The sequence below is a fragment of the Nuphar pumila genome, chromosome 1 (assembly GCF_984573655.1).
Source record: "Nuphar pumila chromosome 1, dmNupPumi1.hap1.1, whole genome shotgun sequence".
NCBI classification, from domain to species: Eukaryota; Viridiplantae; Streptophyta; class Magnoliopsida; order Nymphaeales; family Nymphaeaceae; genus Nuphar; species Nuphar pumila.
This window is the reverse complement of record NC_143249.1, coordinates 72889284-72910356: the sequence shown is the minus strand read 5'-3', so window position 1 is coordinate 72910356 and position 21073 is coordinate 72889284. Positions and strand designations below refer to the sequence as shown.

General features: G+C 35.8%; 1 protein-coding gene across 1 annotated transcript; it reads right to left on the bottom strand.

Annotated features, from left to right (window-relative positions):
- Positions 1 to 13942: 13942 nt before the first annotated feature.
- Positions 13943 to 20441, bottom strand: LOC149849025 (BTB/POZ domain-containing protein At5g47800-like). Its single transcript, XM_090013212.1, has 5 exons — positions 20422 to 20441; positions 19931 to 20232; positions 17858 to 17936; positions 15369 to 16490; positions 13943 to 14761 (listed from the first exon to the last, which is right to left on the bottom strand). Exons 2-5 carry the CDS (start codon positions 19987 to 19989, stop codon positions 14138 to 14140), a joined length of 1884 nt encoding a protein of 627 aa, XP_089869338.1. The 5' UTR covers positions 19990 to 20232; positions 20422 to 20441; the 3' UTR covers positions 13943 to 14137.
- Positions 20442 to 21073: the final 632 nt, after the last annotated feature.

Genomic DNA, 21073 nt, shown 5'->3' with positions numbered 1-21073 from the left:
TCTTCCTAAAAGGCCCTCTTTACCATTAAAGAATATACAACCTGTTGGATGGCTAAAAAATCATCATTGGTGGCGCGTGCCATGGATGACAAGACATTGTCATTGTCGCCCTCATGTTAATCTTGAAGTTTGATTATGAATATTGTGGGGTAATCCTTCGCCCGATCCTTCATGACATGTGATAAAAAATTGCTAACTGTGCAAGGATGACAGTTTGGTTGTTGAACAAACTCAAATTGTCGAACGACGTGGCTGGCCATTTGGCGCTTAACTTCATTCATTTTGTGCAATCAAATATCCTTCCTCGCGATGTCTTTCACCTCCATAACTACATTGACATTCTTTTCCTCCTCCAACGTACTTTCATAGGGGCACCAGTTTACCTACATTTTCTTTACGGTTAGGCCTACAAACATGTATTTATTATAAAAAATACAAAATATCAATAACAATACTTATATTTTTCCTAGTCAGCATGTGAAGTGATGCAGTGCATTCAACACATGACATGAGATGACCCACTAATCTTTGGTCAAGACCCTCTTTCTTGCATGACCGACTCTACATTGGGGTACGTGAAAATTCATAGGCAACATTATGCATATGGGGTCTTTCAATGTATATGTGCTCCCATATCAAAACCTACATAACAATGATTAATAAAGATTAATACACAATATGAATCAAAACACAATATATAAGTATATAAATAACTACAAATCAAAAGTTTAGATACAATGAAAGAATAAATACATCCAATAGCACCAACATACCGACAAGGTTTTTGTTCTACTCCTCGTGATACTCAAACATGAATAAAGGTGTGTAAGTGCAGCTAATCTCCATGTATATTGATCGATATGTTTTAGGTCTTCCAATAGTTTAATGAACGATGCACGAAACGACTTTCCCACTAATCTCGATGAATAAGTAAGAGTGAAAGAAATATAGTAAGAATGCTCTCATCGTCTTGTCTACCCTACTACCACCCTTCCCTCCAACACATAGTAGTTTCACTTTCATCCTTTTCGCCTTACTGAGGTCATAGTACCTCCTAAGCTATGAAAATTTAATCTTATTGTCTTCAAACATATCATCATTTGCTTGCAAATAAATATCACACAATTGCTTGAAATCTCTCCATTGTTGTTCAATAACTGGCTTCTTATGGCACTTTAGTCAAGTGATTCATGCCACATCCTTCAATGTGATGGCCATTTCAAGATCTTTGAACTAGAATGTGTTGGTTGCTAGATTCTAAAACTGCACAAAGACCTCTAAGGTGAGGTAACTGATGTTCCATGGTGTGATCTCCAAAAAATTATGAAAATGCATTCAATCCAACAACTCTGCTTCCTCTATTAGTGTTAAAAATTATTGGTATGCTTTGTTCCAGTCAAACCGATGCTTGCAAGATGGTGACTCTTCTGAATCAATTGGCGGATAATCCTATAATTCAAATTAAGTTTATTGAAATCAACCAATTTCAATAAATAATAGCAACATTAAACGAAACAGTGATTGAATGTATATATGTATAGTATCAATTTTAATTTCAATTGCTTTCATGGATAATAGTAGTATATATATATATATATATATATATATATATATATATATATATATATATATATATTCTAATTTCAATAATGAAATCAGTCAATTTTAATGACTTTCTATAAGTTTCACAAATACATGACAAACTAATCAAAGTCAATTTTAATGAATAGTAGCAACATTAAACTAATCAATTATTGAATATATATATATATATATATATATATATATATATATATATAAAATAGCAATTTTAATTTCAATTTCAATTTCAATTGCATTCATGGATAATAGCAATACCTATCCACGAACGCTGAACCTTCTTCCCCGATATAACTTCTTCGTCAAAGCCTACACTTTCTCCTCTGTAATGAGAACAACATCGGACTCCTAAATGATGTTCACATCTGATCCAGCCATATGATCCTCACTTGCATCTACTTCATGATGAGGGTCTATATTAACCTCAGCCCCTTGGTTAGGTACCTCCTCTCATCGTCGCCACTATAGGTGGTCGTATCTCCAACTTCATTTATTCGGACATTGAGGTTAGCAACAACCTCAGTGCTAGCCAATGAATCACCTTCTCCCTCCTTAGATGCTTTCTGGATGAGAGACAAGATTGTGCCTATAAATTACTCAACTTTTTTTGTAAATTTTGCCTTAGATACAGGCACTTTGACATTTGTAGTTATTTACTATATAACAATTCAGGTTCTCCTTCCAGCTTTCTAATTTGAGCATAACTATGTGTGATTATGGAGGGTATATTTTTTGTGAAAAGCATCAGACACCCATATTTTTGGCTTTAGATATGGCTCCCTCTCTGCCCACTTTTGCATACTAAGTCATGCTTTCAAATTACCAGGACAACTTAGTTCATAGTTCTTTATTGGCTTTTGTTGTTGTGCTACGACAATAGAAGATGATATGGGTGTGGACCTCTTTGTTGTCTTATTCTTATTGACCATATTGTATTAATAAACTGATTAAAAATTTTCTGCCATAACAAGACATGAAATATTGAACAAGCATTGCAAAAAAACAAAGTATTGTCTTTCAAAAAACATTTAAAAAAAAAAGAGAACATTGTGCTTACCAAAAATATTAAAAAAGCATTTCATTTCGATAACAAAAACAAAAGGAAATAGTGTTTAATTCAGCCGTTAAACAAAAGGGAACGTTGTGCTTACTGGGAAAACACATTTTCGATAGTTCAACAGAAATAGTTGAAGGTTGGGGACAAAAGACAAAAAAAAACCCAGATTATGAAAAAATAATTAGGTTAGGGACCACAACAGGTTTATATATGATTCAAGAAAATATTTCAAAAAAAATAAAAAATATCACATATTTATCATATTTATGCAAATATTTAAGTATGATATTTGTGATATAAGGCAATTCACAAATTACTTTATGTTAGACAGTGTAGTATATGCAAATAAGTAAGATATTTGTGAATCTAGTGGTAAGTGGAGTTTTGCAGATAAATTTATGCAATTTTTGAAAGTATATGCAAAAAATAGGATATTTGCAAATTTAGCAGTAAGTTTCATAGATAAATTTATATGATTTCTAGAAGTATATGCAAAAAAGTAATGTATTTACAAATTTAATACTAAGTAGAGTTTCATAAATATATTTATGCAAAATATCGATGTATATGTGAAAGCATAGGATCTTTGCAATTTTGATGGTTTCACTTTCACCAAAAATTTGCAAATAAATTTATGCAAGTTCGTGAGTTTCACATAAGTGGGTATTGGATCTAGCCAACAGGCGGTATAATTTTATTATAATAAGACTTCAATTCACAATTACAAAGGGTAAAAGGGTCTTAACGAAGTCGAATATTTGTGATTTTAGACATCAAGAGAATATAAAAAATTATAGGATTTTTAGGGAATCATGTCAAATTAACCCTACAGTATAGTCATTTTTCAATTTTTTTAACTGAATGAATTAGAGATGGGTCGGTTGAGAGACTTGGACTTGCAACTGACTTGAGCAGATCAAATCTGCTTGTCTTAGGCCTTGGGGCCTATGGTTTCATGTCTTAGGCTCAATACCCTTTTGACATAATGGGAAAGGGGTCAGAGGTTCTTCATTGTTGCTAACAAAGAGGAACAATAGGACTATGTCAATCGACTAGCCAAGTAGGTGTAGTTTAGATAGCAGCAAGCTTGAACCCATCTCTATTCTTCCAAAAAGACTTCTCCATAGAAGAGAAATCTCATGCTACTTTTCTCAAAGTATGTAGTCAATGCATTCAAAGAAAAATGTCCCATGGATAGATTGGACATATAGATCTACTAAAAATTTAGCTCCTTGGAGTTGTAAACAAATACCGGGACATACCTTAAAATACTTTAAGTTAGTATTGTTACCAAACGTCACATCGAAAGAGAGGTGCTCTTTGAATTTGTACCTGATTTCCCGAACAACACTCTCGCAGATAAAATTATGGGTACTCTCAGTGTTGATGAGAATGTTTACCTCATGAGTACTTAGGTGGTCGTATATCCGCATAGAGTTGAGAGTGGATACGCTCGAGAGTGAATGGTATGAGATGTCATAACATGCTCTTCCTCACTTTCTTTCTTGTCTGATGGTTCATCTTCCTCAAATTCGATCTCTACCACTTGAAAAATATGGTAGTGGTTGCATGTGTATCTGTTGAACCACTTCTCATTACAATTAAAGCACAAACCCTTCTTAATATTCTCCTCACGTTGTGCATGTGTGATTAGCTCCACCTTAGGCACTGACGATGCCCCCATTAAATGGATTGAGCTTGGATTGGCCATTGAGGATCAGACGCAGGAAACAAAAGGCGGGTTTGGACTCTGCATCTCTTGGAGTCTTCTTTGCTTCTAATCATAAAGTTTGACCACCTTAGGGTCTTCTTCGAGACTCTTCACTATTGATGTAAGAACCTCAATGGATAGGTCCTCACGTAGTCTACTGACATATGGCTCAAATAAGGTCTCTTGATTCACTTGGGGCAGGAGTACAAATTCTCAAACTTTGCTTGGTATTCGTTCAAGTTGTTCCATTGCTTAAGATTTTTAAACTCTACATGGTGGTTAACAAGACCATTGGCCCAAATTTTTTTATGATGTGCTTTACAAAACCAACCCGTATAGGCTTTTTATATACAATGTCTAGCCATTTATACCATCAAAGGGTATCACCCTCTACCCGTGCCTTATATGACACATTATGGCAAGTGAAGAAGTGTTTGAGTTTAAACAGTCACTCATGCACATTTTTACCAGAAAAAGAAAGAATTTTAAAATGAGGCTTTTTGCCCATACCACATGCATATTCATGTGATGGCTCCTCAAGGAGAGTCATTTGGGTCCTTCATGCAGCCATCAATGAAAGTCCATTTGGTAGTGTGCATCGACATGTTGAGAGCTTCAATACGATCAATTAAGGTTGATAGAGATCTCTCAATATACTCTAAGCAGTTGCTTTGATTCATGCTCTCTTATCATTATCGAAAAAGTTTGGCTTGTGTTTGCTCGATGAGAACTTTCTCATTTTTTTCTATATGGGAGGGTTAAGATCCCTCTATTGAATTGTGTTCACTTTGATACCACGTTATTGTATCCTTTGAATTTTTTGAACTGGACAAATCGGATATAGGCTCGGTTAGGATATCCAAACTTGCAACTGATGAGTACATCAATTTGAGTCCCACAAACTTGAGCAAATCAAACCTATTGGTCATAGGCCTTGGGGCATGTGGGTTACATGTCTTGGGGCTAGTTCCCTTGTTGACATGGTGGAGAAGGGGCAGAAGGTTCCTCATTATTGGACTAGGTTAATCGGCTAGCTGGGTATGTGCGATTTGGGTTCGATGAGCGGTTTGGTTAGGGTCTAGGTCCAAAACTTGTAGGACCTGATTTTGGAGTTCTAGGGCTGTCTTAGGACATATGCAGAGGTTTGATACATGTTTCAAAGGTCTGGGATAGTAGGTAGGGCTTTAGAGTGTGTTGGTGAGGTCTGATAGCTAAAACAACACATTTTTCTTAATCAATAAGACTGTTTTGGGTTGGCTTAGGGAGTTCGGGTTAAAGGGTTGTCACCAGGGTTCAACAAAGCTTCACAAGATTGGTGACAGAGGTTTAGGATGTGATTTAGGATTTGAATGAGTGCTGGTCTATAGGGTATGATGGTCTAACAGTAGGGGATTGTTTTAGGTTTTTGATCTAGGAAAATAGGTAAGGGCTAGGCCAACATTGATATCTTAGGTTCGGATTACTTATAGGTTTGTAGAAGGTTGGAAACGAAACCTCCTATGTTCTAGAGTGCTGACACATGATTCACAACAAAGGAACACTGATCGGTTCGCCAGGGAACCAAGACCACACTTGCCTAGGCATTAAGAGCTTGGTCTCTTCAACGGGATGGCCAACCAACATATTGGACCTGGTTCTTGCGTGAATCAAGAAGAGGAGAGAGAGAGAGATCCTAGATGTCTAAGAGAAAAGACAGAGAGGATTTCTGAATTCCAAAATAGCATGCTCAATAAGGGGACTTCGAGCCTTTATTTATATCTTGTGACCTGTGTTTGGGTCCAGCTCCAATCCAATTAACTCATACATCCTCTAACGGCCAAAAGAGATCCTAATTGACAGTCAGAACTTGACAAAAAACTAATCAGTTGGACTAACCAAAATCCCTCACTAACCAAATTTTAATTAGGCCTTATCATCTTGGCCTTATTACAAAAATAATAAAAAAATAAAAAAATTTATTGACTTTATTGGACCCTTTCTATAGCTCTCTCTTTTTAGAAACAAGGAGACACCCCTATGAAAAGGAGGGGATGTCCCCTCCTTGCTTTTTTGCTTTTCCTTTCAAGTTGACTTCTTGTGGGCCCCACTTGCTTACCTCTCATTCATTTTAGTGTAGACATGTATCTTTTGACTTTTTTCTTATAGAACAGTCATATCAGCTCTTTGGACCATATTTTAACTTAGGAAGACCCCTTGACTTGATAAGGTGGCATTTGGATCCTAGTGTAATGGATTTAACATCAACTTTGGATCTAGGATCATAACAAAATTATTAACAAGATTAAGTCGAAGAACACTAATCACTCTTTCACATATGTCATCCCAATCATTATCAGACATATCCTTGTGTTACTTTTTCCATAAATGGCTTTGGCCGACCCTTGCTAGGTCGAGATCTTTTGATTTATGTTGTCATAACTCAAAGTTCATCTTCTCATTAAACTTTTCAATCACATACTTCATGTTTGATCCTTTCTTTGCCATCGTAAACAAGCCCTAAGATAGAGTCTCGCTCTGATACCAATTTGTAGGCACTAAAGATGTGCAAACATATGATATAATGAAAGAATAAGAAAGTAGTCAAGTACATACGACAATGACTTTACGTGGTTTGACAAAACTGCCTACATCCATGGAGAAAGATTGAGAGAAATCTTTACTGAAATTGGCAAGTACATGATGTTACAGGGTTCTCCAAAACAATAAGAAATACATTAATATGCAACTAATGCGGATTACCTCGACTTGACATGTCAAAATCAAAATCTGCACCACATTCTTTCTCCTCTTTGTTGCAACTTGAACAAGCTTCCCTTCACCCTTGTGAACAAGAACCCTCAAAGACCTCTCTTGAAAAAGCATGCCTTGGAACCACCCTTTATACCTTTTATATAGATTTCTAATACTTAGTCTTTAAAACAAAGAAAAAAAATACCAATATGTTGAGGTTTCCTTGGTAAGATAAGAAAGGGACTCTAAGTGGGTCCCAAATCTCATGTGGCAAGACAAATCCACGTTATCCCAATACTTTTCACTTCATAATACTTTTTAACACTCCCATCCCTACTTTTGCTCCATTTAGTTTCTTAGTAACTCAGGGTTGTGACGTAACAACCAAGAGATCTTAGGCTAGTACGTCGTCGATGGAGGTTATTCCTTAATTTTCTTTTTAAAAAAAATAAAAAAAGTGTCAAGTAAATGCAAAAGTTAAACCTTATCAAGATTAAAAGTCCAACTTATGTGGCCCTCTAATTCAAAAATTTTAGGCAAAGCACAATTCATGGAATGTAAAGCTTTTACCTTTGGTAGGGTGAATTACATATCAATTTTGTTCTTAGCTTGACTCCTCTCTATTGGATGATGTGTTTTGGATTGTCATTCCATCGTTTGAATCATTCCTTTGAAGTTTTTCATGATGTCATTCAAAGGTAACACAACTACCATTCTCTTATATGGAAAGAAATGTGTTGACCAAGAGAAGGGTGGTTTTTGGTATCTGGTGACTTCTAGATATGAACCTTAGCCTACTAACATATTTGCATTGGGCGACAACTAGAAAGAACCACAATTCATGGTGTAAGCTTGTTTGTACAAAGTACATATGGAGAGAATTGATCTGGCTTGGAGTTTTTTTAGGCAAAACTCATAAACTCGCATAAATTTATTTGTAAATTTTTGATGAAACTGAAACCACCAAAAAATACTTTCGCATATATGTTAATATTTTGCATAAATATATTCACAAAACTCTACTTAAATTGAAACCACTAAAATTGCATTTTTCAAGATGATTCCTGGCTTCGCAGAAATATATTTATGTTAATCCTATTGGTTCATGAAAATCCTTCTATTTCATAAATAAATTGGGTATTTATGATTTTAGTTATTTCAGTGGTTATGCAAAACAATAGACTTTTTGAGAAATAGTTGGATTTTTGCGAAAGTTAAATTTTCATAAATATATTGATTGAAAATCATGAATTATAAGTGAAAAAGTATGATATATGCAATTTTAGTGGTTTCAGTTTAAATAGACATATGTTTAAGCAAATTTATGAAGTATTTATGATTTTAGTGGTTTCAGTTTTTTAAGTGAAGTTTTGGATATAACAACCCAAATAACAATGAATGTAAACAAATAAATATTCAAATCATTTAAACATTCAAATGATTTGAAAACATATTAATATATAAATAATGGCATTATATACAAATCATTCAATAGTGCTTTCAGTTTAAACATTCAAATCATTTAAACATTCAACAATGCTTTTCAGTTTAAACATTTAAATCATTTAATGACATTCAAATGACTTTATATAAAAATTCATTCATAGAAACATTCAATCAATGACTTTATATACAAATCAATGACATTTAAATGACTATATAAAAATGTATTCATAGAAAATATTCAAATGACATTATATATAAATCAATGAGTTACAATATTGATCTTTGAATACATACAAAAAACAGTCAAATAAATTTTTACAGTTGAGGATGATGTGATTGTCGTGATTATAGCTCCTTGATGACCTTATTTGTGTTCCTAGAAGGCCAACTTTAGTATGTATTATATTCTCTTGAGTATGTTTCATATTCTTCAACATGTAGAGTTCTTTAAGTGCAAGAGCCAACTCTCCCTCTGATCCACATACAGTCTTTTTATGATTCTCTCTGACTCTCTCCTATCTCTGAAAGGCCCTCTTTGTCATTGAAGAACATGCAACATGTTGGGCAGCTACAAAATCATCATTGGTGACACATGCCATGGATGGCAAGCCAATGTCTTCACCGCCCTCATGTTAGTCTTGAAGTCTAAATAGGAATACTATGGGGTAATCCTTCGCCCGATCCTTCATGACATGTGATAAAAATTTGCTAATTGTGCAAGGATGACTATTTGGTTGTTGAACAAACTCAAAATGTCGAACGACTCGGTTGTTCATTTGGTGTTTAACTTCATTCATTTTGTGCAACCAAATATTCTTCTCTGTAATGTCCTTTGCCCCTAGAACTTCATTGACATTCTCCTCCTTCAACGTGCCTTCATAGTGGCACTAGTTTACCTATATTTTCTTTACTGCTAGGCCTACAAACATGTATTTATTTAAAAAATTTACAAAATATCAACAACAATACTTATATTTTTCCTAGTCAGCATGCGAAGCGATGTAGTGCATTCAACACATGACATGCGAGGACCCACTAATCTTCGATCAAGACCCTCTTTCTTACATGACCAAACCCGCATAACAATGTATATGTGCTTACATATCCAAACATGCATAACATTGATTAATAAGGATTAATACACAATATGTATCAAAACACATTATATAAATATAGAAATAACTACAAATCAAAAGTTTAGGTACAATAAAAGAATAAATACCTCCAAAAACACCAACATACTGACAATTTTTTTTTTTACTTTTCGTGCTACTCAAACTTACATAAAGCTGTGCAAGTGCGACTGCTCTATATGCGTACTGATCGATGCAATTCAAGTCTTCCAATAGTTTGATGAACGATGCATGGACCGAATTTCCACCAATGTCGATAAATAAGTAAGAATCAAAGAAATATAGTAAGAACACTTTCATCATCTTGTCTACCCTACTATTATCCTTCCCTCCAACACAATAGTTTTTCTTTCATTCTCTTCGCCTGATTTGGGTCATAGTACCTCCTAAGCCATGAAAACTTGATCTTAATGACTTCAAATACATCATCATTTGTTTGCAAATAAATATCACACAATTGTTTGAAATCTCTCCATTGTTATCCACTAATTGGCTTCTTATGGCACTTTAGTCTGGTGATTCATGCATGTCATCTAATGTGATGGTCATCTCAAGATATCTGAATTAGAATGTGTTGGTTATCAGATTCCAAAACTACACAATGGCTTCTAAGAGGAGGTGACTGATGTTCTATGGTGTGATCTCTAAAAATTTACAAAAATGAATTCAACCCAACAACTCATTTGCTTCATCTATTAGTGTTAAAAACCATTCATATGCTTTATTCCAGTAAAAATGGTGCATGCACGATGTTGACTTTTCTGAATCAGTTGGATGATAATCTTATAATTCAAATTAAGTTTTTTGAATTCAATCAATTTCAATGAATAATAGCAACATTAAACTAATCAATGATTAAATGTATATATGTATAATAGCAATTTCAATTTTAATTGCATTCATGAATAGTAGCAATACATGTCCATAAGCATCGAACCTTCTTTTTCGATATAACTTCTTTACCGAAGCTTATACTTTCTCCTCCACAAAGAGAGCAACATTAGACTTCTGAATGGTGTTCGCATCAGATTCATCCACATGACCCCCACTTGCATCTACTTTCTGATGAGGGTTCATATTAACCTCAGCCCCTCGGTTAGGTACCTCCTCTCACCACTGCCATTATAGGTAGCCACATCTCCAGCTTCATTTATCTGAGCATTGAGGTTAGTAACAACCTCACTGCCAACCAATGGGTCACCTTCCTCCTCCTTGGATGCTTTCTGGATGGGAGACAAGATTGTGCCTACAAACTACTCAACTTTTTCTACAAATTTTGCCTTAGATATGGGCCACTTTGACCATTGTAACTGTTTACTGTACAACAAATCAGGTTTTCCTTCTAGCTCTTTGTTTAAGTGCAGTTGTGTGTGATTATCGAGTGCATTTTTTATTGAAAACATCAGACACCCATATTTTTTGCTTTGGATGTGGCTCCCTCTCTACCCACTTCTGCACACTAAGTCGTGCTTTCAAATTACCAGGATGACTCAGTTCATAATTCTTCACTGGCTTTTGTTGTTATGCTATAACAATAAAAAGATGATGTTGGTATAGACCCCTTCGTTATCTTTTTTTTTTTGGCTATATTGTATTAATAAACTGATTCAAAATTTTCTACAATAACAAGACTTGGAATATTGAACAAACATTATAAAAAACAAACAAACTATTTGTGTTTCAAAAAGCATTTCAAAAAAGGAAACATTGTGCTTACCAAAAATATAAAAAAAGCATTTCATTTGAAAAAAAAAACAAAAGGGAACAGTGTTTGATTCAGCTGTTAAATAAAAGGGAACATTGTGCTTACCAAGAAAACACATCGTCGATGGTTCAACAGTGATGATGTGCCTCCTATGAATAGTTGCCAGAAATAGTTAAAGGTTGGGGTCAAAAGACAAAAAAAAACTTAGATTATGCAAAAATGATCAGGTTGGGGACCACAACGGGTTTATGTATGATTCAAGAAAATATTTTACAAAAAATAATAAATATCACATATTTGTCATATTTATGCAAATATTTAAGTATGATATTTGTGATATAAGGCAATTCACAAATTACTTTATATGAGATAGTGCAGTATATGTGAATAAGTAAGATATTTGCAAATCTAGTGCTAAGTGGTAAGTGGAGTTTCACAGATAAATTTATGCAATTTTTTAAAGTACATGCAAAAAATAGGATATTTGCAAATTTAGTAGTAAGTTTCATACATAAATTTATGTGATTTCTAGAAGTATATGCGAAAAAGTAATATATTTGGAAATTTAGTTGTAAGTAAAGTTTCACAAATATATTTATGCAAAATATTGACGTATATGCGAAAGTGTAGGATATTTACGATTTTGGTGGTTTTAGTTTAACCAAAAACTTTGCAAATAAATTTATGCAAGTTCGTGAGTTTTGCATAAAAAAATCTACGATTCTGGATTTAAGTGGTAGTTAGACCTAGCCAATGAGCGGTACAATTTTATTGTAATAAGGCTTTAATTCACATTTGTGAAGGGTAAAAGGGTCCTAATAATAATAGATATTTACGATTTAGACATTGAAAGAATATATGAAATTGTAAGGTTTTTGGGAAATCAGGTCAAATTAACCATACAATACAGTCATCTTCCAATTCTTTTAACTGGATGAATCAGAGATGGGCCCCATTGAGAGATATAGACTTGCAACTGACTCGAGCATATTAAACCTACTGGTCTTAGGCCTTGGGGCCTATGGGTTACGTGTCTTAGGGTCAACACCCTTTTTGATATAATGGGAAAAGGATCAGAGGTTTCTCTTTGTTGTGAATGAAGAGAAATGGTAGGACTAGGTCAATCGACTAGCCAGGTAGGTGTGGTTCAGATAGAAGTGAACTTGAACCCCTCTTCATTCTTTCAAAGCGACATCTTCATAGAAGAGAAATCACATGCTGCTTTTCTCAAAGTATGTTGGCAATAATTTCCAACAAGAACATCCATACCATGGATAGGTTGGACATATAGATCTACTATAAATTTAGCTCCTTGAAATTGTAAACAAATATTGGGATATACCTCAAAACACTTTAGGTTAGTCTTGTTATCGACCATCACATCGAAGAAGAGGTGCTCTTACATTATCCCAACACTTTTCACTTTATAATACTTTTTAACACTTACATCCCTACTTCTTCTCCTTTTAGTTTCTTGGTAACTCAAGGTTGTACCGTAATAACCAAGTGATCTCAGTCTAGTATGCCACTTGAGGTTATCCCTTACTTTTCTTATTAAAAGAAATAAAAAATATCTAGTAAATGCAAAAATTATACTTTATCAAAATTAAAAGTCCAACTTATGTGGCTCTCTAATTCAAAAAATTCAGGCCAAGCACAATTCATGGAATGTTAAGCTTTTATCTTTGGTAGGACAAATTACACATCAATTTTGTTCTTAGCTTGACTCCTCTCTATTGGATGATGTGTTTTGGGTTGTCATTCCGTCTTTTGAATCAATTGTTTGGAGTTTTTCATGACCCAGCTGTCATTCTCTTAGATGGAAAGAAATGTGTTGACCTAGAGAAGTGGGGGTGGTTTTTGGTATATGGTGCCTTCAACATATTTGGGTTGGGAGAAGGCTAGAAAGAGCCACAATTCATGGTGTAAGCTTGTATGGCCAAATATTAACTGCTCTCCGGGCTGAAGAAGTGTAAAAAAAAATACCATGTGGCTTATAGATGAGGGCTCCAAATGAGTTGCAGGTGATGGGGGCTCCAAGTACGGAAATTATGTGATGTAATCTATCTTGTGTATTGTTTCTTGTATTGGAAGGGTTCAGCCTAATCCCAGTTTGGCCATCCAAGGGGACAAAAAATAAAAGACAAGTTAAATGTATCACAACTATATCAGAAACTTTCTTTTTATGAATTTACATTATGACGGATCAATTTTTTTTGCACATGTTTGTTACTGCAATTATCCTCACTCTAGTATTCAAACCATTTAAACTGTCCGCAAAAGTATTTTAAATTACTATTATTTTGGAGTTATGGAGAGCTATGGGAAGTGGTGAATTTGAACAGAATTTTTGTAGAAACATAATTTTAATTCAAGGTCCAAAATCAAAGGTTTATTCAAGGTACATAAGCATCATGCACGAGTAGTCATAATCCAGGTAGAATTGAAATCGAGCTCGTTTGAGTTGCATTGTATAATCGTCAAGTGTTTTAAAGACTCAATAGAACACATGCGTAAGCTGTGCGAACACCATGAATGATTCTTTGCTATCAAACATTTAATTGAACAAAAATACAATGCTTTATTGAATTGATATACAATTATCCCATATAGGAGATAAATTGTGAAAATGTTGTAAACAAGACTTCGTAGGATCAATAGAAAGTGACCTTATACTCGCTAGGGTATATGATATATTTTACCCCCATTAATTTGAAACATTGATTTGGAACACAATTTGAGGCTAGCAAATGGAACTAGCTCCCCTTATAAATAGGCAATTTGCTAACCATCTTTGTAGTCCTCTGGGAGATGCCAGGCATTTCCTTGGGCCTCATCTTGCTCTTAGGGTCAGATTCCTCTATGATTTCACTTGTCACAGGCCTGCTTGAAATGTGGTGTACTACTCCCTTAGTCCTCATCTTGCTCTTAGGGACATCTTCTCCTGTGATCTCACTGGTCTTGCTAATCTGCATGACTTCTTTAGTTGCCACCTTCTCCGAGACTCGGGGCGACCTCTTATCTCTTCTGTGATCATCTCTGTCAATACTCACCACTGCTGGTTTCTGGCCTTCACCCTCTCTGGTCTTCGCTATTTCACTCATGAGGGCTGCCTTACCTTTGGAAATCAGTGGCATTGCCCTAGGCATATCTTCCCTCTCTACCGGAAGCATCGCCTTTACGTCGTGGCGTAGTTGCACTGGATTTTGGCTAACGGACATGGCAGCCCTCACATGCTCTAGGAAGAGAACTTGCACCACTGTCCTCAAAGGCAGCCGCTCGTTCTGTACTGCATGCATGCATGCATCCATTGACAGCTTTCTACAATCCAGCATTTGACACAGTCGCTTCTTTTGTGACTTGGAGAGATCAGGGTGTTTCTGCAGGTCAAAGGAAAACATGTTGAACATTAGGCAACTAAGTTTATAGAGGTTGGCCAACACCAAGCAGGCCTACAAGTTCATAGTCTTCAACACATCTTGTATCCCTATACTGTGAACTGTGGACATTACCAGTCTTCAGACTGACATATCATCTTCTAGTATATGTTATTTGCAACAATCATCTGTGGATATTAGCAATTTCCATAGAGAAACATTAGCCATCAAGATATGGCAGGTTAAGACTAGCGGCTGCCAGGTTTCTGATCTCGGTTGTGGTTTCTCTATGTAATATTACAAAAAGAAAAGTAAAAGTAAAAGCACTCAGTGGTAATCATTTAAATACAGTGCAAATCAAACTAGAAACTGGAACATTAAACTCACATTTACCTAGCCAACACCAACTCCAACCCTGAGTCTACCTATTTTTTCTTTCTTACAGTACTATATAACCCATGAAAACTTTACTTCTACTCTACCATTCATATCCAAGACACAGGTCAGCTTAGCTCCTAGAGGTTATGAACACTTCACCTTAATTGTGGTCATATAAAGCTCATTCAAGTGTTTTTGCACATTATCAGCCATTAATTTGACTATGAATTACCTTAAGATAAGCATCTATGACCCTGTAGAGATCGTCGTGATCGGGCCTGGCATTTTCTGGCAATGACTCTGCTAAGTCAATGAGCTTGGACACTGGAAGATTTGCATCCTTTGCAACTTCAACTAGATAAAAATCGACTAATTTACCTACTTTCACCACAGATTGATGTGATCTCTCATTTTCTGGTTGCCGCATATCGGATTCCGGCAATGAAGGCTGTCGGTATTCCAGTAAGAAGTGTTCTACCATTGTCTTAACCATGTTTATTTCTTGAAAAAGACTAGAACTTGAAGATCCTCTAAGCTTAAGAAGGTCAGCAACTTTGGCTTCCTCCAGCTGTCTTCCAGCCCGTCTTATGATCTCCGATACGGCCCAGTCCGATACACCAAGTTGATTGGCCTGTCTCAAAAGCCGTAACAAGAATCCAGTGGATACGGAGCCCTTTGGATTTGGGATCTGACCCACTATAAACTCCAATACCTCCCTGTGCTTCACAACACTCTCTGAGCTTTCAGAGGATGCTTCATCTGGCAAGTTGTGGCATGAATACACATGCAATGCTTCACCTACAAGCGCCGGAGGGATCGAAGAACAAACTGCTGATAGGACCCGTTGAAATAGTTGGACATCCAGATCCGCGACATCCTCTGTCCACCAGTCCCTAGGTGCCCGTTTGCGGGCTTTCTCACCAAACCCAGGCCTAGTATAAGTGTGAGACCATGTCACATTGGACAGATCAGACATGATTTTTCTCACAATGGCATCGATACACCGGCCGGTTATGTTGAGGTTTTCAGACCAAGTTGGTAATGTCATGGTGGACTGGAGTGTGACAATTGGGTCTTTCCAAGCTTGGAGGATGAATGAACCAAGGAAGAGCTCCAGCTTGATAATGAAGTTTCCCTTTTCCACTGCTTCACTCATTTGTAGATAATGCGAGGCACATAGTGCATTCACTATGTTGTGTGCACTAAGGTTGATTGAGATACCATAGCAGAATTTGACACACAGCTCAAACCCTTCCTCCCCAGCAGGAATCTCATGAAGATCAATGATTTGATCTTCCGAGTTAGTTGAGTCGCATAGTTGTTGTAAGAGTCCACATTTCGAGAGCAATGGAAACTGCACCACAGACAGCAGCTCACATCATCATCATCATCATCATTATTATTATTTACTTATTTATTTATTGTTATCATTACCTAGACTCGGGCTGTAAAGGTTGGAGCTATAAAAATTGGGATCACAGATTCAACTGCAGAGTCTGGATCTGAAAGAACCCTACGTAGCAATCAACTGGCCATGACATGACAGGCTCCAACTGAATCACTGAAGCCCAATCATTTTGACCAAGAAAATACATGAAAGTGATTTTTTTTGGCCGGAATTACCAAAGATGGTCCCAGTTTGAGATGCTTTTTTTTGTTTGGATAATCCAATGGAAAGCCCCTCATCACCCACCGCACATTGGCTGGCCTCTCATTGGTAAAAACTCTTGAGGTCTCCTCTTCCCACAGAGGAGTGAGTCCACCCTTGCGCAAGTAACGCCATCGGTGGGTCTCGAACTTGTGACATCCAGTCAGTTAATCCTAACCAGACAAATAAAAAGGTTGTCAGCCCACTAGCCCAACCTAAGCCCACCCTTATCTAAGATTTAACGATTTGACATCCCTAAGCCCTAAGAGGGAGCACACAGATATGGGAACTCAACCATATCTATGGTTGGGTTCAGGTTGTGGGAAACCTTGACACCTCTTGACTACGCAAACTTGACTAGAGAGACTCAAACTACTTGAATGAGTTTCCATCTAGACATTAACATGGGCCAACCTTGGAAAATGATGAAAATACCCCTTCTGTCAAGGGATAAACTTTTGCATTAAATTTCTGAATGAAATTTCCTAGCTTATCCTGCCTTTTCTGGATAAGTGGGTGCATCCGAACAGCCCCTAATGGTATCAAATTTATGAACATGGAAGCATAGCTGATATCAATGCTCACTGAAACATAAAGTTGCCTAACATGAGTTCATGTATTCATGTTCAAATGACAGTGGACCAGGCAAGAGGCAGGGAACACGGTCTCCACCCCCGCCCCATCTCAAAATTCTGCCCTCCATCCCTGCACAGGTTTTGATTTTAACATTTATCCCTGCCTCCATCTCAGTTTTGTGTCCTTCATTCCCGGTTCAAACGGGGTGAGGCAGGACGAGGCCCCGTTTCTCCTCGGTCCACTACCATCCCTAAAGGTATTTTAGTTATTTTACTAATGAGGATCAAAGACGGGGCCGGAGAAAGCGTAAGTCCATCCCCACACGGGTTTTGATTTTAACCTTCATCCCTGCCTCCAGTCCTCCATCCGTGGTCCAAACGGGGCCAGGTGAGGCAGGATCCCATTTTCCCGGTCCACTGACATCCCTATGTTCAATGCTTACTACTTCAACTTGAATTTTTAACACTTTAAAAATATGAGAGGATGATCTCCAATACCTTATGCAGAAGATACTTTGTGTTGTTCACTTGTATAATGAGGTCGCTAGGAACGTCCAATGTAATGGTCCTGCATTGACTAAAGCATAAAAAATTACTCCAGTAAATAATGCAATCATATATATATATAAGGAAATGAAAACCTACAAAATGGGCATCATGCTAAATGAAATATGATATTGGATTTTCCGTGTTTTTTTTTACTCCATAGATATGTTCAGCATGATTGATTCACTAGAAATTGACACCTGGATCATGCATTTTTTATGAAAAAAATGGTACTCAAAATTTTATAAAAATTGTAGGCCGTTGATTTTTAAAACCTTACAAAACCTATTCATGCATATGAATCAAATGCTCCAAAAACTTATTTCTATAAAAACAAGCATATAGATCACATTTGTAATGTCAAAATTTTGAAAAAAACATCAAAAAACCAATAGCATGTTTCATTTGGCACCATGCCCATTTTGTAGGTTTTCATTATCTTATATAGTCACTAGAATATGAGAACTAATGTGTGAACCATGATTTTTATAATTTTTTTATTCTTTTCTCTTGAATCTAACTGTATAGATGTGATCTACATGCTTGGTTTCATAAGAACATGCTCTTGAATCATCTGATTTTGATGCATAATTGAGATTTTTTTCAAGGCTTTAAAATCAATGGCTCATATTCTTCATAAATATTCAAGCATTCAAAAATCATAGTTTTTCATCGAAAATACATGATCCAATGGTTGATTCCAAGCAAATTCATTATGCCAAGCACATTGACATGGTTGGATTTGCAAAAAAAGTGTTGAAAATGCCCATATTTATAGTTCTCTTATTTTAGTGATTATATATATATATATATGTATGTATATATATATATATGTATATATATATATATTATATATATTATTGAAGGAAATGATCCAATGAGAAAATGCCACGTGGGTTTTCGATGTCGGCATAAGGTCGGTGGTGGGGTGGGGTTGTGTGTGTGTGCCACAGATATTTGGTGCTAGACCATGGACCACGTGGACCATTGGTGTTCCCATAGCCAAAGCTACATGTCAGCTTTTCGTTTTGGATACATCTTGGGATAGGATGAAAAGCTGTGCAAACCTCATGGACTCCCCTCATCGTTCCTACCAAGTTGATGAAACTGTAATGTTTCTATTAATTAGAAGCATTAGTGCTCAGGAACTTGGTTATCTTTCAACTGATGAAACACCCATCCCTAAAGATGGAGTTGCAAACCCTCTATTTTATTGCTTAATTTATAGGAGAAAAAGGACCTTAATAGATCAAGGAAATCACTGTTGAGCATATTTAATTTTTTGTTCTCGAGTTCAAATCCTTAAGAAATCATCAAGTCTTTAAACAGCTAATGACTTCGTTGTAATTTAGTGTTGTGAATAACACAGACGTGATTGGTTATGAATGCTTGAATTTGGATTTGTGTTGGTCCATAAGCCATCTATACCATTACATGCAACACGCACACACACAGGTTACTACCTGCCAGCAGTTTTGAAACATTTCTAGGATTATTTTTTTTGGTGGATCAAGGCCTCTGGATAGGATCTGCATATATGGTTTAGGTAGTCAAAAACATGTTTTGGATCATCCGATTGTGTTGTGTAAGTGAGATTATTTTTTTTTAGACAAGTGTAAGCGAGGTTCTTAAGAGCTATAAAAATTCAAAGTTCAAAACGCAGCAAATTTTCATGATTAAAAAATCATATTTTATATCCAAAACACTTTTTCCAATGTGTTATTCCTAATGAGAACCATGTTGGAACAATTCGTATAGCCAGATTGATCAGATAACTATGACTTCTACTAGGGAGTAAAGTACAGTTAGATGCACCAAATCTAATTAATATATATATATATATATAGACACACAATCCAACAGTTGATTCTTAGCAAATTCACCATGCCAAACAAATCTACATGGTTGGATTTGCAAAAAAATGTGTTGGAAAAGCCGAATTTACACAGTAGTTCTCATATTCTAGTGATTATACACACACATGCATGTGCACGCAATTTCCCAAAAACAAATGCTAAAACATACCTAGTAGCATCTGTAGTGAAGAAGGCATCTGCCCTTGTTCCAATTTTCATAAACTTCATTGCAGATTGCTTATCAATGTCATCAGAGCACTTCAAATCAAAATATTAGGCTTCTTAAGCTGGATCAAGCTGAAATTATGTACATGGATTTTGCCGCTGCATGCAGACCAAACATACTGCCTTTGTAAATGATTGGACTGTTAGAGTTAGAGGATCTTAACCATGAGACTTATGTTCAGTTGTATATCCACTTAATCAACTCCTAAATATGTATCACACAAAATTAATCGTTTACTGTAAAACCTGCAACAAGTAACGACGATTCATGTGCATCAGTTAACCAGAAGAAACTATATAGAAAAACAATATGGTGAAAGGAACAAAGAAATTAAGAGCAATCTCAAACATGGCAGCATTCGACTTCCTAAGAAAATAATCAAAGCACAATCTAAAGGAGGTGAGATGCAATTTCTATATGAATCGCACAAGTACCATGCATTGCAGTGTTGTTCTTTTCGTATTGCAAATCGCGCAACATCTATTTGCGAGGGAGATATCATATATAATGGACATGCTATAATCATATTGACAAGATGTTTAAAACGGCAAATCTAGGCCAGCCAAAATATCATGCGAAATTGAAAATTTTAATATTTCTCGAGTCTTTTTAGCAAAATATTGGCAACAATAAATAAACTACAAAATTTTAAAAAATAAAAACAAAAGATAAAAAGATCACACTTTTTTTCATGAAAAATAACCGTTAAAAGCATAAATGTCGTAATAAAAATATGATATTTACATTTTTAACAAATTTCTTACCATATTTTAAAAATCTCGTGAGAATTTAACGTTTGAAATGACAACTCAATTTCTTGTGATTATTTTTGTCATTTTTTTTAAAATCGGTGATATTTGTCGCACTGGCAGACTGGCTAGAATAATCCTTTTGGAATGGCAAGAACATAATATTAGAGAGATAAGAAGTGGCCCTACAGTATCATGGGGGTTTGGCAACCTAAATAGTTTCTCTCTTGTAGTTTTTCACAGTTGTCAAACACTAGATCTAGAGTAAGACCCTATGTAGAGACATCACGCAGGGGCTACTACTCACTAATAGGACAAAGGATCTGAGTGGATCCAT